The 27,813-nt window shown below is 42.2% G+C and overlaps 1 protein-coding gene and 2 non-coding genes across 4 annotated transcripts in view; 2 read left to right on the forward strand and 1 right to left on the reverse strand.

The window, feature by feature from the left end:
• The window catches only part of DOK6 (docking protein 6), a 541,316-nt gene that overhangs the window by 416,416 nt on the left and 97,087 nt on the right, over nt 1-27,813 (forward strand). For both annotated transcript variants that reach the window (XM_007524063.3, XM_060174025.1), the window contains one exon: nt 13,801-13,918. In XM_007524063.3, coding sequence (XP_007524125.3) covers nt 13,801-13,918 — 118 coding nt within the window. The remainder of the gene's footprint in view (nt 1-13,800; nt 13,919-27,813) is intronic.
• LOC132533210 (U6 spliceosomal RNA) lies at nt 4,027-4,132 on the forward strand. Its single transcript, XR_009545117.1, has one exon. It is a non-coding gene; the product is annotated as a U6 spliceosomal RNA (small nuclear RNA).
• On the reverse strand, nt 16,848-16,985 carry LOC132533302 (U4 spliceosomal RNA). Its single transcript, XR_009545183.1, has one exon. It is a non-coding gene; the product is annotated as a U4 spliceosomal RNA (small nuclear RNA).

Here is a 27,813-nt window from a genome sequence, read left to right on the forward strand (position 1 = left end):
CTAGGCAAAGGCCACTGTTCCACCCAGACAGGCTCATTAGAAAGCCAATATAAGCGGGGAGTTCTGTTACGAACAGTGACAGTTAGTATTGGGGGTGCTGGTTGGGTCTAGCAGTCTCACAGGAGTGAGTGTGGTGTCCTGCAGAGGTGTCTGAGGATATCACTACATCTAAAGATTCCAGCAAGTCTCTTCCCAATAAATTGGTGCTTATATCAGCTATTAAAGGCTGAAAGCGTCCGGTAGTCCCTTCTGGATCTTCCCACACAAGGGAATCTCGTGTGCAGAATGCCTGAGTCAATCCTCCAACACCATGTAAGCGTGGTCCTGGGAGGAGTTCCCAACTCTGGGGAACCTCTGCTTGTCTTAATATTGTCTTATCTGCTCCCGTGTCAATCAAACATTTAAAAGGAATATTACCAATCTTTACTGTCATAGTTGGGTGACCCCTTTCTAAAACAGGGGTGGTCCATAAAATCTCAGGCTCTGAATTCGAGCTGTTCTCTTGCTCCAGCCGGTTATTTCTATGCTGGAAGTTCCCACATACCGCGGGTTCCTCCTTCTGCTCACCCTCTGTTATTGTTACTTGGCGTGGTGGGTGTAGCGATGGATTGGGTCCCAAGCTGGGTTTCTGTTTGTGGAAGAAGGGCACAGCACCAAGCGGGCGACCTGCTTCCTTCCCTCTTGGGGGCGGGGCTAAGGGAAGCCCCATACCTAGTTTAAATCCCTGTTTACATTTGGCAGAGGCGTGCCGTTCCTATGGAACCTTGACCAACAATCTCTCCTCCAGTGAAATCCTTTCTGGCATCTGGGACAAGGCATTCGTGGTCTCTGATTCCCTGTCTGGAGGCGGGGTTGCCCTGATTGGAGGTGGGGTCGCCCTGACTGGAGGTGGGGTCGCCCTGACTGGAGGCGGGGTCGCGGTCTATTTTCTGGACATTGGTTACGCCAATGCCCTTGGCGACCGCACTGAAAGCAAGCTCCTTTTTGCTTATGTAAGGTAGCTGCATAGGCCTGTAACATAGGTCCTTGAAAAGAGCTTGATCTGAGATCCTGTGTAGCTAGAATCCAAGTATCTGGGTGTTCGTTTTTAAGAGTGATACAGGCCTGTCGAAAATGCCGAAGCATTCCATCCCAGACTATGGATCGCAGAAGGAGAAGACGAGCGTCAGGATTATAAATCTTCCTTTCCAAACTCGACTGGACCCTGGCAATGAATTTAGCGAGGGATTCATCAGGTTCTTGTTGCAGGGAGAGAATGGGGGCTGAGGCTGCTCCCATGGGTGGTGTTAATCGCTCCCATGCTTTTAATGCACACAGGCGTACTTGATCAAAATACCCCGCTGGAAACTTGGCTTCCGCCTGTTGAATCCCTGTTTCTTATTGGCCTGTTCCAAACAATACATCAAAATTACCCTCTGGCTGATTTTGAATATTTTTCCGCGATTGTTGTAAACATTCGTCGCGAAAGAATGCCTCCCATTGCAGGAAGAGGGGGCCTGGGAGCATAGCACGAGTCACATCTCTCCAATCTTGAGGGGTATTAAGGTTCTGAAGCAGGCCTTGTAAAATGGACCTGGTCCATGGGGCATGAACACCGTCATCTTTGATAGCCTGGCGTAGTTCCTTCAGGTCTGTGGCGGAATATGGATACCAGGCCTGAGGTTTTTGTCTATTGGGGGCAACATTGACCGGAAATGTGTGGACTTGCTCTGATAAGTGTGTAGCGGTAGGAGGAGTCATCGAAGTGGAAGCTTCTGGACAAGTGGCCGAAGAAGTGGTTTTGGAGGCTATAGAAGAATTCGGACATGTGTCTATCAAAACAGGGGTGGGTGAAGAAGCAGCCGTGGAGGCAGCAGGAGGTTCCGGACACGTTTCTGCCAAAATGGGGGTGGCCAAAGAAGTGGCTGTGGAGTCCAAAGGAGAATTCGGACACGTGTCTGCCAAAATAGGGGCCTCAGGGCAAGATGCCAAAATAGGGGCCTCAGGGCAAGATGCAGAGGAATTAGGGTGGGTCAAGATCACGACAGGCCTTTGCTTCTTCTTGTTTTTAAGGTGCTGGTTAAGTTCTATGATTACTTCCTTTATCTCTTGGACCTCAGCCTCTAGGTCCTTAAGCCTTTTGAGAGGTTGCCCTATATATCCCTTAAAAGCTGCTATGATGATCAACAGGATATAAGGTGAAGCCCGGAGAAAAATGTCCCAGATATATAAAAATTGTATACTGGAAAAAGAATGCAGGCTTTGGAAAAGATTTTCCATGGTGGAAAGATCTCCGGAAAACAATAAGAAAGAAAAAAAAAATCACAGTGCCTTAACACAATATTGCAGATACCCAAAAGGTGTGTACTTATCTAAGATGTCTTCTTGTAAATCTGCTGCTTACGGGTCCCTGTTCAGGCGCCAGATGCCGGGATAGCCTGAGGGTACTTCTTCCTGAGCTAGTGCTCTCTGGGTTGGAGAGAACTCAACTGGAGCTGATCTAGGCTGCTGTGTGGGAGAGGGATCAGGAACTCGTGCTGCACCAACTTCCGCAGGAGATACACTCTGGAACTCTCGGAGCCGGAAAGCAATTTCCAAGTGTCTTTAATCAGAAGAGCAGCTGTTTTTATACTCTCCAAGTAGGGTGGAAACAGGATGTGATATAGAGAGGGTGGAGAGAAAAGTGACTGGTGAAAATCAGAGTGTGACAAAGAAGGGATCAGTGTGTGACAAGGAGGGGGTGGAGCAGGAGAGAATCCTATCATAGAACCACCAATGCCCTGGAGTGCTTTATGTAAAAGTGATTTATGTAAATAGACCAAAGCTTTGGATCAGTAAAATCCCTATATAGGCATATGGTTAAGCAGAAGCCAGGGGGAGATGGCAACTACCCAACATTGATGTAGCTATGAAATACAGTGTCGTCATTGTGTTCATCATATTCTAGAGCAGTTCTGCAAATGTGTCTACTTAAATCTAGATGAATGTCAGAGAAAGAAAGGAAGCAAGAAAGGTAGGACAGAAAAGAGAAAGAGAGGGAGTCAGGCAGTAGTGCAATGGGTTAAGCTCATGGATCATGGTAAGGACCCCAGTTCAAGCCCCCGGATCCCCACCTGCAGGGGAGTCTCTTCACAGGCGGTGAAGCAGGTCTGCAGGTGTCTGTCTTTCTCTCCCCCTCTCTGTCTTCCCCTCCTCTTTCCATTTCTCTCTGTCCTATCCAACAATGATGACATCAGTAACAACAATAATAACTACAACAATAAAAAAACAAGGGCAACAGAAGAGAATAAATAAATAAAATATTTTTTAAAAAGAAAAGAGAAAGAAGAAAAGGAAAAAAGAGAGAAAAAAAGATGTAACAGATATACAGATGGGTACAAATATATGTTACTAAAAACATCAAAAGCTATAAAAGTTAGTTATATATAAAAATAGTATCCAAAGTATTGATGGGGTTTGGTGATGGTTCCCTCCATAGAACACACATGTCACCATGTACAAGGACCTGAATTTGAGCCCCAAGATCCCACCTGCATGGGTAATCTTCATGGGTGGTAGAGCAGTGCTGCATGTGTCTCCCTTTCTCTCTGTCCTTCTCCCCCACCCCTTATCTCTCTTTCTCTCACTCCTTATTTAAAAAAAAGAAGAAGAATGAATAAATGGCTCCCAGGAATGGATAGTCATGCAAGCACCCAGCCCCACTGAAAATCTTGATGGCAAAATATTTAAAAAACAAACAAACAAACAAAAAAACATCAGTTATGGAGCCTGGAAGGTGATGTAGTGGATAAGACATTAGACTCGCAGATACAAGGTCCTGAGTGCAAGAGTGCTACAGTATCACACATGCCAGGGTAAAGCTCTGATTCTCTCTCTCTCTCTCTCTCTCTCTCTCTCTCTCTCCTCTCTCTCCCCCTCCCTCCCTCTCCCTCTCCTCCTTCCATCTTGTTCTCATTCTCCTTTACCCTCTTGCCTTCTCACTCTCCCTCTCTCCCTATCCCTCCTCTCTCTGTCTCTCTTTCTCTCCCTCTCTCTTCTCCCTCTCTTTTGCTTGCAGAACAGCACATATACTAAAATTGGAACAATACAGAGAAGATTAGCATGGCCCTTGTGCAAGGATGACACGCAAATTCATGAAGCATTCCATATTTTTAAATTTCTAAGATAAAGATTTTTTTACTTCTAAAAAAGGAAAAATTAAACAAAGTGTTTTTATAGATGCCTATAAAAAACTAGTATCTTATTCATATTTGGCTTCTTTAAATGCTCTACGAAAATATTTTGGTCAACACAAGGCTGAAAATCAATAACAAAATCTTCCATTTCATTTCATCTTTAATGAAAAGATTTTCCACAAAATCCAATGTTAAAGGACATCTAGTAACTTTCATTAAATGACTAGACTACATTTATTTGTTTTTCTGGTACAAGCTCAGCAAGGTGTCTTCTAATACCTTTCCATTTGTCTTGAATAAAATGGAAGAATAAGTGTGAGGTGTCCCCGATTGAAAATTAAGTCGAGTCTGTGAGAAACCAATTGCCCATAAAGCTTCAAACGTCAGAGGACTGTATGAATGAATCCAAGCAGTGCCAAGCATGACTGGCTTCAGGTCTCTGGGGTTTTTTATTTCCATACAGTTTTCAAGTTTCGTGAGCTCATTTCCAAGAGCAAATGAAACAAAATGCTCCCCACTGCCAGTGCACTTGTCTACCGCCTGTCCTTACTCGACCACAGGGCTTTCTGTTTTTCTATATGGATGGATATTTCACCTGTCACATTAGCAGGCTTATTGGCCATTCATATTTTCATGAAGCTGTTTTTTTGTTGTTTTTTTTTTGTTTGTTTGCTTGCTTGTTTTGTTTTGGATAGAGCAAAGTTCAATTTTTACTGCAAATCTAGGCATTAGGTGCTAAAAAGAATAGACTAAATCTTCAAACTGCTGAGTAGTTCATTCAAAAGACAACACACATCGACAAATATCCTCACCAAAAATACAGTTTGTGAGGTTCTTCACAATGTAAACACACACCTGAGACCAGACTTGGAAAAAGAAAACACCCACCCACACACTCAGCATATCAGAATCCCCACCTGCCGGAGTCACTTCCCCGCCGCAGCGATATAAACCCCCAGGTGCTTCTTCCAGAATGTTCTGTGCCATGATGCCTCTTGTCTGCAATGCATTTCTCTGCCCATCCTCCCATCTCTGACAGGCAGAGAATGTGTTGACACATCCAGCTGACATGAGACTTGTGTTAATTTTTTACTTTTATTTGTATACTTATTAGATGCATTCTTTTAAAGATATTTTATTTTTAATATTGCTATTTATTTGTTTATTTATTGTTAGACATGACAGAGAAATTGAGAGGGGGAAGAAGATAGAGAAAAGGAAAGAGACGCCAGTCGTGAAGCTTTCCACCAGCAAGTGAGGACCAGGGGCTTGAACCCTGGGTCCTTGCACACTGTCATGGGTGCGTTTAACCAGGGGCACCACCGCCTGGCCCTTAAATTTATTTTTACTAGTGATTTAACAGTGGTTTCCAAAGTTCATATGACTATGTAGAGCGATCATTCCCATGCCATACCAAGGACCACAGTTCAATGCAACCCCCCCCCCAAAATGGGATCTTCCCACCCCAGGATAATCATCATAGTTTTCACAAAGTCTTGGTGACTTATTGTTAATTTTTTTATGAATTCATATGTTTCCGTTCTTTATATTGTACATGTAAGCAAAACCTTCCTGTATTATTCTTTCAGAAAAACACCAGTCATTTGTAAGTGTTCTAAACTATAGCAATAAGAGACCTTGGACACAATAAAGTTGAAAGATAAAGCAACTTGACTTTGCCTCTTCTCCCCTTGCCCACATTTTTAAAATGCAGATTCCGGGTGGGTGGTAGCTCTATAATTATGTAAAGGACATTCACACCCAATACCACAGAGTTTCAGGTTCAATCACAGACACCACCATGAGCCTGAGCTGAAAAGTGCTCCAGTGAAAAAAATGAAGAAGGAAGGAAAGGAGGGAGGGCCAGGAGATGAACCCACGGCCTCTTGGATAAAGGATATAGTGAGCTGTCTCATGGATCCCACTTTCCCTTTTCTTTTTTTTTCTTCCTTTGTAAGGGTAAAGAGAGGGAAGGGGCAATGAAGATACAACAGCACTGTTTCGTCATCCATGGAGATCTCTCAGGGCCTTCCATATTGTCCCTTTTAGTATCTGGCTTAAACCCAGGCCTTCACACACAAGCATAATATGTGAGACTGAACACCTGAACTTCTGTGTTCACTTCTGGCTCCCCTGTGAGACAGAGCTCATCTGGACTTTGCAGTCATGTCCCCCAGTGAACATTCTCTCTGATGCACTGCCATAACTGCAGGGAATTCGCTTATGTTCAACTGAAATGCAATTGTATGCCATGAGTCCTAGTTGTCACCTTACAAACAGCACAGATACACAAAATGCAGATTAGTGTCCAAGCAAACTCTCTAATTTAGAATATTTTGAAGCAAAGATGACACGTCCTGCCTCTCCTGCATTTTACTTCTCGCTCTCCGCATGACATGACCACTCATCTTCAACCTGTGTTGATTGCAGTCGCACAATTTTATGAAGGTGAAGAACAATGAAATGGAAATGATACAAGGATGAGTGATAGGGGAAATGATGGTGGAATTCTTCCTTTCTTAGGGCTAACTCCCATACTGCCTCCAGTAGGGACCAAGAATGTTTATTTTTCAACAGCTACATCACCTAATTTAATACTTTATTTAATATTTAATACTTTATTTTTATATGTTCTATTTTATTTCTTTCTTTAAATTTTTATCTTTTCTTATTTGATAGAGCAAAAAATAAAGAGAGAAGAGGGAGATAGAAAGGGAGAGAGTCAGGAGACACCTGCAGCCCTGCTTCATCACTTGCAAAGCTTTCCCCCTGTAGGTAGGGACTGGGGGCTCAAACGTGGGTTCTTGTGCATTGTAACATGTGCACTCAACCAGGTGAGCCACCACCCAGCTCCAATACTATATTTAATGAGAGAAGTACAGAAAGAAAGCTACGGAGTGAGAATAACTACAACACTATTCAGTTGTGGCTCATGGCATGCTGGGGATTGAATCTGGGAACTCAGAGCCTCAGGCATGAGTCTTTTGCAGAAGCATTATGCTGTCTCCCCAGACCCACATAGCTCATATTAACCTTATCTTAACAATCATTCTCTATCTTATGGACTTAATTTTGGTAAGTGTGTGTGTATGTGTGTGTGTGTGTGTGTGTGTGTGTGTGTGTGTGTGTGTGTGTGTGTGTGTGTGAAAGAGAGAGAGATAGACAGAGAGAGAGAGAGAGAGAGAGAGAAAATGCCAAAGCATATGCAATGTCAGGAATCAAACTCAGGACTGTGTGGGTGCAAATCCTGTGTTCACTCCCCAGCCTTAAACATAAGCATACCTCCCCTTCTATCTTTCATGTAGTATGCCTTTCTTTTTTAAAAATTTGTTTATTGGGGAATTAATGTTTTACAATTGACAGTAAATACAATAGTTTGTACATGCATAACATTTCCAGTTTTCCATATAAGAATTCCACCCCCACTAGGTCCCTTGTCATCTTTTTTGGACCTGTATTCTTCACACACACACACACACACACATACACACACCAGAGTCTTTTACTTTGGTGCAATACACCAATTCCAGTTCAGGTTCTACTTGTGTTTTCTCTTCTGATATTGTTTTTAAACTTCTGGCTGAGAATGAGATCATCCCATATTCATCCTTCTGGTTCTGACTTATTTCACTTAACATGAATTTTTCAAGGTCCATCCAAGATTGGCTGAAAACGGTGAAGTCACCATTTTTAGTAGCTGAGTAGTATTCCATTGTGTGACCACAACTTGCTCAGCCACTCATCTGTTGTTGGACACCTGGGTTGCTTCCAGGTTTGGGCTATTACAAATTGTGCTGCTAAGAACATATGTGTACAAAGATCTTTTAGGATGGGTGTGTTGTGTTTCTTAAGATATATCCCCAGGAGAGGAATTGCAGGATCATAGGGTAGGTCCATTTCTAGCCTTGTGAGAGTTCTCCAGACTGTTCTCCACAGAGGTTGGGCCAATTGACATTCCCACCAGCAGTGCAGGAGGGTTCCTTTGACCCCACACGCTCTCCAGCATTTGCTGCTGTTACCTTTTCTGATGTATGACATTCTCACAGGAGTGAAGTGATATCTCATTGTTGTCTTGATTTGCATTTCTCTGACAATCAGAGACTTGGAGCATTTTTGTATGTGTTTCTCAGCTTTTTGGATCTCTTCTGTGGTGAATATTCTCTCCATGATCTCTCCCCATTGTTGGATGGGGTTGTTTTCTTGTTGTTGAGTTTGGCAAGCTCTTTATATATGTTGGTTATTAAACTCTTATCTGATGTATGGCATGTAAAGATCTTCTCCCATTTTGTGAGGGGTCTCTTGGTTTGGGTAGTGGTTTCTTTTGCTGTGCAGAAGCTTTTTAATTTGATGTAGTCCCGTAGGTTTATGCTTGCCTTAGTCTTCTTTGTAATTGGATTCGTTTCATTGAAGATGTCTTTAAATTTATGCAGAAAAGAGTTCTGCCAAAATTTTCCTCTAAGTATCTGATAGTTTCTGGTCTAACAACCAAGTGCTTGATACACTTGGAATTTCCTTTTTTATTTGGTGAAATACAGAGGTTCAGTTTCATTCTTCTGCATGTTTCAACCCATTTTTTTCCAACACCATTTGTTGAAGAGACTCTGCTTTCCCCATTTAATAGTCTGGGCCACTTTGTCAAAGATTAGATGTCCATAGATGTGGGGGATCACTTCTGGGCTCTCAGTTCTATTCCACTGGTCAGTGTGTCTCTTCATGTTCCAGTACCAAGCAGTTTTGATGACAATGGCACTATAATACAATTTGAGATCTGGGAATATGATGTCTCCAGTTCTGTTCTTTCTTAAGATTGTTTTCACAATTCTAGGTCTTTTCTGGTTCCAGATAAACATTTGTAGCATTTGTTCTGTTCTCCTAAAAAATGTGGTTGGGATTTTGATGGGGATAGCATTATATCTGTATATGTCTCTAGATAGTATATTCATTTTGATGATGTTAATTCTGCCAACCCATGAACATGGAATATCTTTCCACTTTTTTGTGTCTTTTTCAATTTCCTAGAGCAGTGACTCATAATTTTCAGTACACAAGTCTTTCAATTCTTTGGTTAGGTTTATTCCTAGATACTGTATTGTTTTTGTTGCTATAGTAAAAGGAACTGATTTCTGGATTTCAAATTCTTCTAACTTAGTGTTTGCATAGAGGATTGCCACTGACTTTTGAATGTTACTTTTGTAGCCTGACACCTTACTGTATTTCCTGATGATTTCCAGAAGCTTCTTGCTGGATTCCTTGGGTTTTTCTTGCTGGGCTAGTGTGGGGCTGCTTTTTCCCAGACCTGTACTCTCTGGGTTGGACAGAACTCAACCGGAACCAACCTGGGCTGCTATTCACTCAGGCATGCAAGGATGATGATTCAGGAACCAAACACGTGGTAGAAAGGAAATGCAATATATTTATTGATCAGAAAGCCAAGGCTTTTAAAGGGCAGACCTGGAAGTGGCAAGTCGGAAATGGAAATGGCTAGGAAAGGGGTGGAGAAAAGCAAAAGTGTGCTGGAAAGATAGGAACTTCCTTAGCAACTGTTGTGAGGATTTTAAGTGGTAGGATTGATAATACCCTGCAGGCAGGGAGGGTCTTGAGGGTAGAAAAATGATAGATCAAAGAAATGGAATGGGTGGGGATCTTTCAGGCAAAACAATGATTATGTAGATAGGCCATCTTATCGGGAATACAGGGTAGAGCAGGGGGAGCTGGCTTAATGTTTTAAGGAATGCCAGCCTCCTGGAAGCAGAGAAATGCAGGGTACTTTGTGAGGCTCCTCACAATTTCCCAACATTTCTATGTATACTATCATGTCAGATGCAAATAGGGAGAGTTTGACTTCTTTTCTTCCAATCTGTATCCCTTTAATTCCTTGCTCCTGCCTGATTGCTATGGCAAGAACTTCCAGCACTGTATTGAACAGTAATTGTGATAGTGGGCATTCCTTTATAGTACCTGATCTGAAGGGAAATGCTTCCAGTTTTTCACCATTGAGTATGATGTTGGCTGTAGGTTTGCTATATATAGACTCCACTATCTTGAGGACTTTTCCATCTATTTTTTGTAGTGTTTTGGTCATAAAGGGATGTTGTATTTTGTCAAAGGCTTTCTCTGCATCTATTGATATGACTGTGGTTTTTGGTCTTGCTTTTATTGATGTAGTGGGTAACATTGATTGTTTTACATATATTAAACCAACCTTGCATCCCTGGGATAAACCCCACTTGGTCATGATGAAAAAGCTTTATAATACACTGCTGTATCCAGTTGGCTAGAATTTTGTTCAATATTTTATCATCTACATTCATCAGAGATATTGGTCTGTAGTTTTCTTTTTCAGTTGTGTCCCTGTCTGCTTTTGGAATCAGAGTGATGTTGGCTTCATAGAAGCTGAAAGGGAGTATTCCAGTGTCTTCAATCTTCTGGAAGACTTTTAAAAGTAGAGGTATTAGTTCTTCTTTGAAGGTTTTGTAGAATTCATTTGTAAAACCATCTGTTCCAGGATTTTTATTCTTGGGAAGGTTTTTGATAACTGTTTCAATTTCATTAGCTGTGATGGGCCTGTTCATATTATCTACTTCCTCTTTACTTAGTTTTGGAAGTTTGTAGGTATCTAGGAAATCGTCCATTTCTTACAGGTTCTCTAGCTTGGTGTCATATAGTTGTTCATAGAAGTCTTGCTTGATATGCTGAATTTCTGTGGTATCTGTTGTGATATCTCCTCTTTCATTGCTATCCAATTTATTTGGGTCTTCTCCCTTTTTTTGTTTTGTGAGTCTGGCTAAAGGTTTGTTAATTTTTTTCACTCTTCTGAAGAACCAACATTCATTTTCATTGATCTTTTGTGTGGTTTTCTTATTTTCAATGTTATTTATTTTTAGTTTTAGTGAATCTGAGGATATTTTATTTTCTCTTTTACTTATTTTATTTATTAATGTCTTTATCATTGAATAGAGAGAGAAACTGAGAGGGAAGGGGGAGGTAAAGAGAGAGAGAGGCAGGGAGACACCTGCAGCCCTGCTTCACCATTTGTGAATCTTTCCACCTGCAGTTGGGGACCAGGGGCTGGAACGTGGGTGCTTTCGTACTGTAATGCATGCACTTAACCAGGTGTGCCATCACCTGGCCCTGATATTTCGTTTTCTTAACATTCATTGCACCACACACACACACACACACACACACACTCACAGTGGTAAAACCAGAAATGTGCCTGATTGCCAATCACCAATGCCTGAAGAGCATTGGCTGCTGTAGCTCAGAAGTCTGGCTTGCCCTCTACACCCCACCCAACCTACAAACATGGGATGTAAATGTTGCTAGTGCAGCTGTTTTTCCAACAACAAGGAAATTTTTGAAGTATACCAAATTTTTAAAAACAGAACTATTGGCTGCAGTATTGCTATTTAGGTTCATTGTCAAAAATAAATAAATAAATAAATAAGAAATGATAGTCCCACAACACAGAAGCAGCTACGTAAGTAAGTACAGTGAGCAGGATACTCTGTGGAAAAGTAACTCTGGAAGTACCTCACCATCAATGGTTTATAATCAAATAAATATGTTCAGGTCCTATGACTTCAACTTCTGTTGGATTGTAAAAATATTTTGGTTTTATATTACTTTATGGGGTCAAGAAATAACTTGGTGTGCAGTGTCTTCAATGTAGTCGATGCTAGGTTTGTTCCCCAGAACCACATGGGAGTATCATAGACCACGTGGAAGTATAATGGGTAGCACCAGAGGGAGCTTGTGGATGGTGGACTGACTCTATGGTGCCTTTCTTTTTTCTTTTTTTTTTAATTTATAAAATGGAAATGTTGACAAGACCATAGGATAAGAGGGGTACAACTCCATACAATTCCCACCACCACAACTCCCTATCCCATCCCCTCCCCTGATAGCTTTGCTATTCTTTATCCCCCTGGTAGTATAGACCCAGGGCCATTATGGGGTGCAGAAGGTGGAAGGTCTGGCTTCTGTAATTGCTTCCCCGCTGAACATGGGCGTTGACAGGTGGATCCATACTCCCAGCCTGTCTCTCTCTTTCTCTAGGGGAGTGGGGCTCTGGGGAAGCAGGGCTCCAGGACACAGTGGAGTCATCTGCCCAGGGAAGTCCGGTTGGCATCATGTTTGCATCTAGAACCTGGTGGCTGAAAAACAGCTAAGATATAAAGCAGGAAAAAATGTTGACTAATTATGAAACTAAAGGCAAAAATATTGCAGATGAAGACTTAGGGTCTCCAGTTTGGAAAAAGCTAGTAGGTCTATTTTAGGTGTCTTTCTTTTCCTGTTTATCTTTTCTCCTCTCTCATGTTAACCTGTTAGCTCTTAAATAAGAGAAAAATGTGAGTTGAACAACATTTGGGGGTGGGGAGGATGTTCATTTCAGAATGGATTTATGCCTTCATTTTTCAGTCATTTTGAATCCAATAAATTGTAGGAGATAGACAGTCATGTGAGTCATTCTTGTTTGAAGAAGTACAGATAAAAGTGTCTGATGGAAGATGATTGCTGATGGCTCTGATTTTTACCACCATTCCTGGCTGGCTCCATGCCCAATGTAATTCTCTTGGGTGTTTGTTATGCCACCTCTTTTTTTCCCTTTTTAATTAATGAGGGAGATTCAGCTGTTTACAAGGGATTGTTTCCTTTGTTTTTGAGTCATGATTTCACAGTTGGGGAAACAGTGATTCTTAAACATAAATTGGGCAGCTAGTTCTCATCTCGTCTTTATTGAACTCACATCAGTTTACAGTATTGTAAAATTTTCACAAGTGTATTTCCACACCAGAATATATGTATTAGACTCAGAACTCCCACCTCCAAAATACCATTGTCAACACACCAGAGGTATCTCCACCTGTCTCTCCGCGTCCTCTCCCCATCCCCTTTGACAACTACCATTGTTTTCACAGAGCTTAATATATGGTTTTACAGGTCAGGCAGTGATGCAACTGGTTAAGTGCAAGGATGCAGGTTCAAGCCCCCAGCTCCCCACTTACAGGTAGATAGCTTCATAAGTGGTCATGTAGGGCTTCAGATCTCTCTCTCTCTCTCTCTCTCTCTATCTCTATCTCTCCCCCCCACCTCCCCCCTCTCAGTTTCTCTCTGTCTCTATCCAATAGTAAACAAATAAAAATTTTTAAACTTAGCTTTACTATTATTCTTATTGTTGCAAGTTGTTTGTTTTAGTCACTATGTTCTGTAGATAACTTAAAAATCTTATAATTGTCTTTCATTTCTTTCCCTAGTTCACTTATGATCACATCCAGTCTCCTCCACTTTGTCCCAAAAGGGACAGTTTTGTTTTTTCTAATGACTGAGTTGGGTTACCTAGAAAGTATCTCCAGCAGCTTTTTGGTCCAGTCATCTTTCAATGGGAAGTTAGATGGATTCCATATTTGTACTCTCATGAAGAGTGCAGGTGGGAACACAAGAGTGCAGGTGCCCTTGCAAATGGTGTGTGTGTGTGTGTGTGTGTGTGTGTGTGTGTGTGTGTGTGTGTGTGTGTGTGTGGCTTTTGGATAAATTAGGCGGGTGTCTCTCACGGTCTGCCACATGTGCCCATATTAAACACCCCCACTTTTTAAAGGCTGACAATGTTCAATCCAACCTGTAACACAGTTTCTTTTCCTTTCAGCTGCAGACGAGCCTGATGGAGCCAATGACATTATCCAAGTCCATCTCGCTGCCCAGGAGCGCCTACTGGCACCACATCACACGTCAGAACAGCGAGGGGGAGATCTACAGTTTGCAAGGCAAGTCCCTTTACAAAGAGAAATAATAAGGCAGGGTGGCCGCTCACTTCCCACTGCACGGGACTGGGCATCACGCAGACTGCTGTACCTGCCCCATCGGTGTGCACTGAGACCTTTCTCCACTGCACCACCTCCCTGGTCTCTCTTCTGAGACTTTAAACTCACTTTCTCACAAGCTACTGGGGAGTTAGGATCTTTCTAGTTTGTTTCTTTGTATGCGAAAAATGGACAGTAGGAAAATGGTCAGGGAGGCCAGGTGGTGACGCACCTGGTTGAGCGTACATGTTACAGTGTGTAAAGACCCAGGTTCAAACCCCTGGTCCCTACCTGCAGGGGAAAAGCTTCACAACTGGTGAAGCAAAGCTGCAGGTGTCTCTCTGTCTCTCCCCTCTCTAGCTCTCCCTTCCTTCTCAATTTCTGACTGTCTCTATCCAATAAATAAAGGTAATTTATTTTGCCTCCAAGGTTATTGCTGGGGCTCAGTGCCAGAGTTATAAAACCACTGCCCCTAGAGGCCTTTTTTTTTTTAATTTTATTGGATCAGACAGAGAAAAATATAGAGAGGAGGGGAAGATAGAGAGGGAGAGAGAAAGATAGGTACCTGCAGACCTGCTTCACTGCTTATGAAGCATCCCCCCTTCGGGTGGGGAGCCAGGGGCTCAAACCAGGGTCTTTGCATAGGTTCTTAAGCTTCATACTATGTGTGTTTAACCCAGGGTGCCACTGGCTGGCCTTAAAGGTAATAAATAAAAATAAAAATGATTTTTTAAAAGAAGAAAAATGGTCAGCACAATGGGAAAAAGGAAGGAAGACTGGTTTCACAATTTCGTGAATCAGAAGGAGGATCTGTCTTTCTCGTTCTTCTTCACTGTGGGAACTCTGGAGTGTTCCACGGCTCCCTTCAAGCTCTCATTTCATGAGTTTGGGGGGGAAAATCCCCCAAATCACCAGAGATACAATTTGGCATAGAAACCTGACTGCAACGTCATGCAAAACCTACGCACAGAAGCTCAAAGGCATTTATGATCACGGTCTGTTTCATGCTGCATCTTAACACAAATGGTTTCTTTCTTGGCATCTTTACACTTGCTTTTATTTAGAGGAGCAAAGAACCATTCAGGAGGCTGAGCTGATAAAGTGCTGTGTGCACCTGCCCACACCCACAGCAGTCTCAGCTTGGGCCGAAACAATGACACAAAGCAGTTGGGAGAAAGGAAACACTTGGCTTCTGTGTTTTTCCCCACAGTGAGCCGTTGCCTGGATAACTGGGTAATGGCTCAGCAGGTGTGTCACACTAGTAGGGGCAGACAATCCATCAATAGACAGAAGTCTCAACTTCGGTGGTTCTCTTCTGACTCCTTCCCTTTCATCCTTAAATAACTTACCTTCAGATAAAATATTTGGCTATGGCCGGTTGTCTTGCCTTTGAGCAAGGCTGGTAGAAGCAGGAGTTCTGAAAAATACATTGATGAAACACAACTGGAAAAAGTCATCCAGTCGGTATTTCAGAGGACAACTGGCATGAATGTAATAGTCTCCTATTAAATACTCAGTGAAGGAATAAATGGCTAAAAACATGATTGTGTAGAAAAAGCAGTCACCTGATAACTGTTTGTTTATGAGAGAAAACTGGAGTGAAACTCTGACACAAGCTATCAAACTCGAGGCTTTTATCCACTGCACCACTTCCCTGGCCACTCATCTGATATTGTAACTAAGCTCTTCAGACAAATGGCAGTGAGGGAGACTGGAGGCTGGGGGATCCAGACAGGGTGCCCTGTTGTGTGTGCCCACCCACCAGGATAGCTTTGCCAGAGGTGCTGGGAGTCCAGGCAGGGAGAGAAGCTGACCCAGTAGATTTAAGGGGTCCTGCGTGCAGTAAAGATTCCCACTGTTGTTGGGTTGTGTTGTGGAGGAGAGGGAAGAGACCAGGAACTCGTGGCGGAGTGGGAACGCAAATCTTTATTCATGCGGACGCCTCAGAATTGGGTGTGAGCATAGTGGTTCAGGCCACGTGGAGCTAGCAAAATGGCCACCTCACACTATGTCCACCAGCCCGTCTCTGGGTCGGGTGGCGGAAGAGAAATGAGCAAAGAGAGCAAAAGAGGAAATAGGAGAGGCTTTTATCCAGAAGTGGCAAGTCAGTGCAGGATTGGCTAGGAAAGGGAGTGGAGAGAGGCAAAAGGCATGTTGGGAAGGTGGAAGCATCCTTAGCAACTGTTGCAATGGTTTTAACTGAATTAGCAATACCCTGAGGGGATAACATGTTGGGGATCTGTGAATAATACTTGCATGGAAATAAAGTGGTTTGTAGGCCCTGCCAATGTTTGGCCATACCTGCGCAGTTCCCTAACACATTGTCACTTTGGTTGTTTCAGCTATGAGTAGGGTCTATAGGACAGCTTGTACTTTGACCTTGCTAGAGGGGTACTGTACCCTGTGAGGGGAGGGACCAGGTTGTACCTTTAGATTATCTTCTCCTCTCTTGTGTTCCTTGTGTGTCTTTGTCTTTGTCTGTAGGGTGTGTTTCAGGGATTTTTTTTTTTTTTTTGCAATAACAGTGGGTTCATGCAGCTCCTGTGTTTGCTACCATCTTTGTCTCTGTTTCCCAGAGTTATCCCCACCTGTTAGGTGGATGCCATCTTGAATCTTCTCTCTTAAAGTAACATCTTATTAGCAACTGGACTAGAAAAAGAAGAAGCAACTGGACTGCCTGTGTTTAGTGGGAAGTTAAGATTTTTTTTTTTTTGTCTTATTCACTAGTATGAGAAAATGGTTAGTAGGGAAATGGTCAGAGCAGTAGGAAAAGTAAAAAGAGAGAATTTGACAATTTGATGGATCAGAGAGAGGATCCCTCTTTCTCATTCTTCTACAAATGCCAGCAGTAACCTGACTAGACACCATGGTTTGGAAAAATTAATTTTTCTTGTTGCTATTACTACACAAAATAATCTTATATTAAAGTATGCTTTAATATAATATTATTTTATTGGGAAAAGTTTTCAATTAGCAATAATCGCGCCTCGGATAAACCTCATTGGCTATGATACTACCACTGCGCAAAGCTAAGATTATTTTATTAAGATACCTTTTCTTCACTGTTTCACAATATGACTATGTAAGCTTAGTATCATCTCAAAGAAAAGTGAGACTGAGCTATTCAAATGAGAGAAAGATCATATTCCTAAGCAAAGGGAGAGTTAGATATCAGTATAGGCATATTGGAAATAGGTTGGAACCGATGTGAAAGTAATTTTGGTTTAGGGCAAGAGTTTGGTCTGTTGATACAGCCTATATATGACTGCTCTTTTTTATTTTTAGTTATTTATTATTGCATAGAGACAGAGAGAAATTAAAAGGAGGAGATAGAGAAGGGGCTTGAACCTGGGTCCTTGCTCACTGGGATGCGTGTGTTTAACCAGATGCACCACTGCCTGGCCCCTAATACTGCTCTTTTCATGGAAGCATCCAGAGGGGCTTTTCTGGAAAGAAAGGACTGTGATAAGACCTGTACACAACTTTGTAATTAATTCTATGTACATTGAGTGAAAATAAATACCAGAAAGCACTGGCACTTTTTCAGACATTGTCTATGCCTTGTTGGAGAACCGTGTTACTTTATACCAGGAGCGTGTACGGTAAATGAGTCCTCTGGCCTGGACCTACAATTGAGTTCACAAATATTATTTTCAATTAGAGTGAAACACTTGAAACACCTCATCAATACTTATGGATGGTTGTTGTTGGCTGAGTCTTTTTTTTTTCTTCATTCTTTGAATTCATTTATAAAATGGAAATATTGACAATACTATAGGGTAAGAGGGGCATAATTCCACATAATTCCCACCACCAGAGCTCTGTATCCCATTCTCTCCCTTGAAAACTTTCCTATTCTTTATCCCTCTGGGAGCATGGACCCAGGATCATTATGGGATGCAGAAGGTGGGAGGTCTGGCTTCTGTAATGGCTTCTCCCTGTTGGCTGTTTTTATTTAACAAAAGTTTATATAAGCTAAGATCATTTTATAATACTTTATTTTATTTTTTTAATATTTATTTATTCCTTTTTGTTGCCCTTGTTGTTTTATTGTTGTAATTATTATTGTTGTTGTTGATGTCATTTTTGTTGGATAGGACAGAGAGAAATGGAAAGAGGAGAGGAAGACAGAGAGGGAGAGAGAAAGACAGACACCTGCAGACCTGCTTCACCGCTTGTGAAGTGACTCCCCTGCAGGTGGGGAGCTGGGGGCTTGAACCGGGATCCTTATGCCGCTGGTCCTTGCGCTTTTCGACACCTGTGCTTAACCCATTGCACTACTGCCCAACTCCCTTAATATTTATTATTTTTTATTTTACTTATTTATTTTAGATAAAGACAGAATTTAAGAGGGAAGGGGGAGATTGAGGAAAGAGAGAAAGAGAGATACCAGCAGCCCTGTTTCACCACTCATAAAGGTTTCCTCTGTAAGTAGGGACTTGGGGCTTGAACTAACATCCTTGCACATTATGACACATGCACCCCACTAGATGTGTGACCAGCCCCCAACTGAGATGATTTTTGCAACGTAGAATTTGTCCAATATAAACTGTATTTCACTATACTGTGGTCTTCCTCTTTCTGCATCTTCTCTTTATTCAGTGCCTCCTCCTCCTTCCCCCTCCTCCTCCTTCCTCTTCTTTTGATATATTTCTTAGAACAACATATTACCAGTTTTAAACACCCGGGGATGGTTAGCTCTCATACATAGATAGATACATGAACTCAGTTAAAAAGATGACGGCTAAGTGGTAACACTCTGACAGAGGAGACTTAGCAAAGCTTTTAAGGCATCAGGATACACAGGGGGTGAGAATTCGTTTGACAAGTTTCACCAGGCAGAATCTACAATGGTTCTGCTGTAGTAGAATCAGGGCAGACCAGTACCGAATGATCTCACTGGTAGGTGGAGCTTAACGAATAAAGAACAGTGAAGGGAAACATAAGATGAAACCTGGACTCTGGGGAAGGAGCGAGAGGGATAGGATGAAAGGACATTGGGGTCCCATTGTGTCTCCTAGACGCCAATCAAGTGGAGATGAGAGGCTGTGCCTGTGTGCTAGACTAGAGTGTAAACCATTAATCCTGTGGTAAATTAAAGAGATAAAAGACTTTGCTAGACTTGAAACCATGAAATACATAGAAAGAGGCCAGGTGGTGGTGCACCTGGTTGAGTGCACATGTTACAATACTCAAGGGCCAGGGTTCCAGTCCTACGTCCCCACCTGTAGGGGGAAAGCTTTGCAAGTGGTAAAGCAGGTTGCAGGTGTCTCTGTCTTTCTCCCTGTCACCCTCTTCCCTCTCTATTTCTGGCTGTGTCTATCCAATAAATAAGTAAAGATAGTAAAAAAAAAAAAAATTTGAAATGCATAGAAAAAAAAACACTGACTTAATAAATAAAAAAGAAAGAAACAAGGAAAAGATAAAAATAGATAGCAATCCTGCACTTCACCACTCCTTCCCACACTGCTATACTTTCTCTCACTCCATTTTAGCATGTGCATCCTTTGAATCTCATGTCCTTGGCTTTGACCTTGAAGGGGCATCACCTCTTCTGCACAGACAGGAGGCAGTAGCCAAGCTGTGACATCCTTGCTCTGCCAGAGTCAAAGTGAACATCTGTTGAGGGCGGATGTCATATCCTCAAGTGAACTGCCAGAAGCCCTGAGGAATAAAAATCTGTCTTGAGAATGTTTCCATCATCAATTCTGCAGTCAGCCTGTGAGACAGGGATCAATAGGAATTAAATAAGCCGTCTTGCAAGGGGCAACAGTTTTATGTTTTTCCAAGTTCAATCCATTGGGGATCATTAATAAGCAGCAAGTGTAACTAGAGTAGAGAAAGAAAGAAAGAAAGAAAGAAAGAAAGAAAGAAAGAAAGAAAGAAAGAAAGAAAGAGAGAAAGAAAGAAAGGGAGAAAGAAAGGAAGGAAAGAAGGAAAGAAAGAAAGAGAGAGAAAGGAAGGTTGATTCATGGCATTAAAATGATTCTCTTCTCTATCAGGTTTTCTGTCACTCAGATTGCCTGAGAACCTTCACTGTTGCCAGTGACTCAGTTTCATTCTATTCATTTCTGACATCACTCTGGAATGACAGAAGCAAGAGACACTGAAAAAGACTGGCAGACAGTACTGACGTCCTGCCTGTCATTTAGTGTTGGGAAAGAAACTGAGGTCTCATCTGCAAGTCTCTCCATGGGAATCTCAGAATCTGCTTTGAAAGCCCAAGTGTTTAAGATCACCTTGGTCTCTGAACTCAGAAAGTAGTGAGACATCAGCCAGCTCCTGCAAGTAGATGTGAGCTAAGTTCAGGAAATGACTGTTGAAAGAAAGTCTCTGCCTCTACTGTCTTTTTTTTTTTTTTTTTTTGCCTTCAGGGCTATTGCTGGGGCTCAGTGCCTGCACCATGAATCCACTGCTGCTCCTAGAGGCCATTTTTTTATTTATTTTTTATTTGAGAAAGGATTAATTAACAAAACCATAAGGTAGGAGGGGTACAACTCCACACAATTCCCACCACCCAATCTCCATAACCCACCCCCTCCCCTGATAGCTTTCCCATTCTCTATCCCTCTGGGAACATGGACCCAGGGTCATTGAGGGTTGCAGAAGGTAGAAGGTCTGGCTTCTGTAATTGCTTCCCCGCTGAACATGGGTGTTGACTGGTCGGTCCATACTCCCAGTCTGCCTCTCTCTTTCCCTAATAGGGTGTGTCTCTGGGGAAGCTGAGCTCTATGACACATTGGTGGGGTCTTCAATCCAGGGAAGCCTGGCCAGCATCCTGGTGGCATCTGGAACCTGGTGATTGAAAAGAGAGTTAACATACGAAGCCAAACAAATTGTTGAGCAATCATGGGCCCAAAGCTTGGAATAGTGGAGAGGAAGTGTTAGGGAGGTACTCACTGCAAACTCTAGTGTACTTCTGCTTTCAGGTATATATTTTACAGTAGTTTATGGATACGTGTGAACATAAGCTCTCTCTCACAGAAACTGGTGTATATCTAGGTTATGGGACTTTGTTAGAAAGTGAACCACCTGAGATGAAATTAGAGTGTACTATAAAAGGAAAGGTCTCACCCGAGTAATGAAGCTGAAGGGTTGTCATTCCACACGTGAAGTCTCTGGACACAGTCTGAGGTGAAGCATGTTGAGGTGGCAATCGTTGCGTTGGTTAGGTTGTGATTGGCGGATGCAATATTATTTGGTATGGATTGGGAGAGGCATACGGAAAAGTGGGCCCTATCCAAGGGTTCCAGGACTGGGGGAAGTAGGGGCTCTATAGTGGAGATGTGAGGTTCCTGCTGTCTTAGGGTTCAAAAAGGCAATCGATAGTTAATGTTATCATCACATTATTTGGTAATTGGGTTAACTTTGAAAAGTCCTTTTGTTAGGGTTTGCTGTACAGTATCCAGTATCTTGTATATAGCTGTGCTATTGGATGCTTCTAATCTACTTGGTCTAGGCTTTTGAGAGAGTCCGCATATCAAATACACAGCCTATATATTAAAAAGATTCAGTTTGTGTTTTGAAAAACTTTGAGACATACAATTGATTTTCCCCCCTCATATTGATTAACTACTGATTTATATGTCTACATTTTGCTAGGAGTGTACATAAACACCATTCCCACCACCAAAAGACTGTGACCCATCCCTCCCACCCACTCCCACCCCCCACTGTCCCAGGAAGCTGCATGTCTACCCCTCACCACAGGGTTTTTACTTTGGTGCCCTACTTACAATTTGATCAGGTCCTGCTTTTAGTTTCCCTTTCAGATCTTCTTACTCAACTTCTGTTGATGAGTGGGATCATCCCATACTCATCTTTATCTTTCTGACTTAGCTCACTTAACATAATTCCTTCTAGCTCTGTCCAAGATGGGTCAGAGAAGGTGGGTTCATTGTTCTTGATAGCTGCACCTAGAGGCCATTTTTCCCCCTTTTGTTGCCCTTGTTGTTGTAGCCTTGTTATGGTTATTATTGTTGTTGTTGATGTTGTTCATTGTTGGATAGGACAGAGAAATTAAGAGAGGAGGGGAAGACAGAGAGGGGGAGAGAAAGACACCTGCAGATCTGCTTCACCGCCTGTGAAGCGACTCCCCTGCAGGTGGGGAGCCAGGGTTCAAACCGGGATCTTTCCGCTGGTCCTTGCACTTTGTGCCACGTACGCTTAACCTACTGCATTACTGCCAGACCCCTGCCTCTACTATCTTGTGCTGGGCTGACAAGAATGGGTGAATGAAGACTTTACGTCAGGGTCCAAGTGGTGGCACACCTGGCTGAGCGTGCATGTTACAATGTTCAAGGACCTGGGTTCTAGTCCCTGTTCCCCACCTGTAGGGGGAAAGCTTTGTGAGTGGTAAAGCAGTCTTGCAGGTGTCTCTCTGTCTCTTTTCCTCTCTATCTCCCCCTACCCTCTTGACTTCGGGCTGACTCTATCCAATAAATAAAGATAACTAAATAAAAAAAATTCTTGTTTCTTGGCTAGAGAGTAATGATTATTGATTTGTATCCATCAATTCTATTTCTATTGGAATGTAATTTGTTTTTCTTTTATTTCTATCCTACACTCTTATTTCTCTGCCTAGTACATGTGTGAAATTTCTCACAACCTGGTCTGTAGATGTAAATTTAAGGAGACTAGTCTCTTAAAGAGAATGAAGTGTGATTTGGGGCTCTTGACTCAAAAGTGAATGCTTGAAACAAATGCTTTGATTAAAAACAAAACTGTGATGTTTAGTTCTAAGGGTTTTAGCAGAATATCTATGCTGAAAAAAAACAAGAGAAAAGAGTTTGTCTCTAAGGCTCTTTCACTTGACTTTGAATCATCATTTTAGTTGTTCATGGCGTATTTATATTATGAAGTCTTTACTTCAGAATTTGTGACGATGATAAAAGTATGTGTCAAAAATGAATAATTAAGGGTCCAGATGGTGGTACAGCTGGTAAAGTCCACAAGTTACCATGAGTAACGACCCAGGTTCAAGTCCCTAGTCCCCTCCGGCTGCAGGGGGAAGTTTCAGGAATGACGGAGCAGGCTGCAAGTATCTTTCTCCCTCTTTCCCCCCTCTCTCACCCTATTCTCTCTGTCTCTATCATAATTTAAAAAGACAGGGTGGACTTATTACAGAGAGCATTGAATTCATCCTGCAGTCACTTGGTACCTGCAATAACCTCAGTGTCAATAAAAAAAAAGAAAACAAGGGGGGCTGGGCAGTAGTGCAGCGGGTAAAGTGTACATGGCTGCAAAGTGCAAGGACCGGTATAAGGATCCCAGTTTGAGCCCCCAGCTCCACACCTGAAAGGGAGTCGCCTTCAGAAGTGGTGAAGCAGGTCTGCAGGTGTCTTATTTTTCCCCCTCTGTCTTCCCCTCCTTTCTCGATTTCTCTCTGTCCTATCCAACAAAAACAACGATAAACAACAACAAGGGCAACAAAAAGGGGGAAAATGGCCTCCAGGAGCAGTGGATCTGTAGTGCAAGCACCAAGCCCCAGTAATAAACTTGGAGGCAAACAGGAAGGAAAACTAATGAAAATCATGAGACTGCCAGGCTTACTACAGGCTCTCGGTGATCTTGGTGTCATGCAACATGGAACGAGAAAATGTTTTCTAGGACTGTGACACTGTACGGTGATGGTGTGCCTGGTTGATATGCTTGAGACGCCAGGGCCCCCCCAGAGTCAAACTCTGCCACTACTATCAACCAGAGTTAAACAGTGCTTTGATAAATCCCTCACTAAAATAAGCCCGTCCGATGTGGAATAAAGAGGAGTAAGGCAAATGAACGTGTACTCAAAAAGGTAACCAGTACTGTCCCTTGGACATTTTGAGAAGTGTCCTGGCTTTGATGCAGTTCACTGTCCTCAGCCAGGTTTCATGCCGTGACCTCCCTTTCAAACTCTGTCTCCTGAGCTGATGGATAGTGGGTCCACTGTCCGGGACGTCCAGGCCATTATTTCCATGAGAGTCTAAGTGGGTAGACCCCAGGCCCTTCCCCACTCCGGGTTGAGAAGATGGCAGGTCCCCCCATACCTATGGATTTATGACAGTTGGACCCCCGGACATGGGCACCGTTTTATACATGCCAGTCCTCCCCTCTTTAAACAAAGGCCATAGATTACTGTGTTTGGCTAAATTGAAAACCACTGCAGATATCCTGTTGCTCAACTGCCTCCCTCCCTTCCCCAACCCTGAACTGCCTGCAATTTATCTCCAGAGAAATATACATTGTAAACCCTGTGATCAAACCTTGTATGGTAACTTTTTACTTGTAGTCAAGTAGTTTGTAGGTCAAGATGTAACTATGCATTGCGTTGGGTTAATGATCACCACTGTCGGGCAGCCCCGCTGCTCCATGCTCCATTGCTGACGCTATCACCTATTTACATAATCATTGTTTTGCCTCATCTATCTTCTTTCTACCTCGAGACGGCCCTGCCTGTAGGGCACATTAATCCCAGCAGTTAAAACCCTAGCAACCGTTGCCATGGAAGCTTTCTACCTTCCCACTCTTTTCTTTTCTCCATCCCCTTTGCTAGTCATTTCCTTTTCCGACTTTCCACTTCTGGTTCTAAATATATAAAAGCATTGTCTCTGATCAACAAAGACGCATTGCATTCCCACTCCGCCACGAGTTCCTGGTCTCTCTCCCACGTCGCTGAGTAAGCGACATCCCAGTTTGGCTCCAGTCGAGTTCTCTCCAACCCAGAGGGCACGTGCCCGGGAAGAAGCACCCTCATGCTAGCCCGGCACACCTCAACCCTCTTCCTGGGCTCTGGATATATCTGCTTGCCTTTATTCTCCCAATAAACGAGATGACCCCCTGAGGCTCTCCCAGAACTGACAGCTTGGTCTCTCTGTGCACTTTGCCCTCTTCACGCAGAGACACCCCAGGACTCCTAGGGTCCGCTCTGACTTCTGTCACCCAATGGCCAGAGAGGAGGGGGGACCCTGAGTGAGAGCCCACACTGAGTTCCACCTACATGTGGAGTTAACCTGTGTTCACCTCTCTCTTCCTGACCTATCCCACTGAGCACTTTTCCATCTACTTCTAGTGAAGGTGAGATTTTAGAATTTCTGTCCTGACTTCTGGGATTTTGATGATTGACATTGGTTAACTGATATTGGGCATATTACTCTACCCATTCTGCCCTCCCTTTCCCTAAATTCTATCCCTGCAATTTTGTAATTTTGCAGAACACTGTTAAACCACAAAGAAGAAATGAAAAATGGGGTCTGAGTGGTGGCATAGCTGCTTAAACACACACATTACAGTGTGCAAGGACCTGGCTTCAAACCCCTGCAGGTGTCTCTCTGTTTCTCTCCCTCTCTATTTTCCCTTCTTCTCTTGATTTCTTTCTATCTCTACCCAATAAATTAATAAATAAATAAATAAGCTCATTTAAAAATGAAAAATAAAATAAGTAAATCTTGGACTGGGAGATAGCTCACTGTGTAGAGCATGTGCCTTGGTATGTATTTGACCAGGGTTTGAGCACCAGCACTATATGAGGTACCCCAAATCAACAAGAAGAAAAAGAAGGGTGTTATCTGGACCAGGAAGTTGTGTAGTACACCTCAATATTTGTTACTTGCCAGAGACCCAGGTCTAATCCACAGCAGTGCTATATGTCAGAGCTGAACAGTGCTCTGATAGCTAGCTAGCTGTCTGTATTTCTATCTATCTCTATGTATCTAATATAAAAATAAATGAACAAATCACTTTAAACTTTTTATTTATTTAAAAAAGGAGACATTAACAAAACCATAGGATAACAGGGGTACAACTCCACACAATTTCCACCACCAGCTCTCCATACCCCATCACCTCCCCTGATAGCTTTTTTGTTTCTGGTGAGATAAGGTGGTTCAGTTTCATTCTTCTGCATGTTCAACCCAGTTTTCCCAGCATCATTTATTGAAGAGAGCCTCCTTCCTCCGTTTAATACTTTGGACCCCCTTATCAAAAATTAGATGTCCATAGTTGTGGGGGATTAGTTCTGGGCTTTCAATTCTGCTCCAATGGTCTTTGTGCCTATTTTTGTTCCAGTACCATGCTGTTTTGATGATGACCACCTTATAATATAGTTTGAGATCTGGGAGTTTGATGCCTCCATTTCTGTTTCTTTTCCTCAAGATTGTTTTGGCAATTCTGGGTGTTTTCTTATTCCAGAAAAATGATTGCATTTAATTTTCTATTCTCTTAAAGAAGCTTGATGGAACTTTGATGGGTATTGCATTAAATTTGTATATGGCTCTGGGGAGTATATTCATTCCGATTATATTAATTCTTCCAATCCATTAGCATGGGATGTCATTCCATTTCTTGTTATCAATTTTTATTTCCTTGAATAGTGACTCATAGTTTTCAGTAAACAATTATTTTATTTCTTTGGTCAGGTTTATTCCTAGGTATTTTATTGATTTTGCTGTAATAGTGAATGGGAGTGATTTCTGGATATATTTTTCTTCACATTTAGTGTTTACATAAAGAAATGCCACTGATTTTTGTACATTGATTTTGTAGCTTGACACCTTGCTATATTGCCTAATAACTTCCAGTAGTTTTCTGCTGGATTCTTTAGGTTTTTCTCTTTATACTATCTGCAAATAGTGAGAGCTTGACTTCTTCCCTTCCAGTCTGTATTCCTTTGATTTCTTTCTCTTGAGTGATTGCTATGGCAAGAACTTCCAATACTACCTTGAAGAGTAATGGTGATAATGGACAGCCTTATCTATTCCCGATCTGAGGGGGAATGCTTTTAGCTTCTTTCCATTGAGTATGCTGTTAGCTTTATTTTTGCTATATATGGCCTCCACTATCTTGAGGAATTTCCCATCTATTCCCATTTTTCGTAGTGTTTTAAGCATGAATGGGTGTTGGATTTTTTCAAAGGCTTTCTCTGCACCTATTGAGATATATTCGTGGTTTTTGGTTTTGCTATTATTGATGTGGTGAATGACATTGACTTACGTATGTGGCACCAGCCTTGCATTCTTGGGTTAAATCCCACTTGGTCATGATGAACAATCTTTTTGATATACTGCTGTATCCGGTTGGCCAGGATCTTGCTTAATATTTTGGCATTTATGTTCATCAGAGATATTGGTCTGTAATTTTCCTTTTTTGTTGTGTCCCTATCTTCTTTTGGTATCAGGGTGATGTTGGCTTTATAGAAGGTGGAAGTGAGTGTTTCTATTTCTTCAATGTTGTGGAAGAGCTTTAGAAGTATAGCTACTAGCTGTTTCCTGACAGTTTTGTAGAATTCGTTTGTGAAGCCATCTGGTCTAGGACTTTTGTTGTTGGGAAGATTCTTAATAACTGTTTTGATTTCTTTGTCTGTGATTAGTGCATTTAGGTTTTGTATTTCTTATTGGTTCAATTTTGGAAGGGTATATGTTTCCACGAATTCTTCCATTTCTTCCAGATTCTCTAGCTTGGCGGCATAAAGTTCTTCGTAGAAGTCTCGCATGATTTTCTGGATTTCTGTGGTGTCAGTTGTGATAGCTCCTCTATCATTTACAATTCTATTTATTTGGGTCTTCTCCATTTTTTTTAATGAGTCTGGCTAGGGGGTTGTCAATCTTGTTAAATTTTTCAAAGAACCAACATGAACAAATCACTTTTAAAAGCAAAGAAAATGTGTTCTAAAAAGTCATGCAACTGATTATGGACATATTACAGTACTCAAGGACCTGGGTTTGAGACCCCTGTCCCCACCTGCAGGGATAAAGTTTCATGATTAGTGAAGCAGGGCTGAGGTGTTTCTTTCTCCCCCTCTCTATTTTCCCCTTGCCTCTTAATGTTTCTCCATCACTATCTAAAAATAAGAGAAAAAGACACTGGGGGGGGGGGGGGATGAT

This window comes from Erinaceus europaeus, chromosome 15 (assembly GCF_950295315.1).
Source record: "Erinaceus europaeus chromosome 15, mEriEur2.1, whole genome shotgun sequence".
Classification (NCBI taxonomy): domain Eukaryota; kingdom Metazoa; phylum Chordata; class Mammalia; order Eulipotyphla; family Erinaceidae; genus Erinaceus; species Erinaceus europaeus.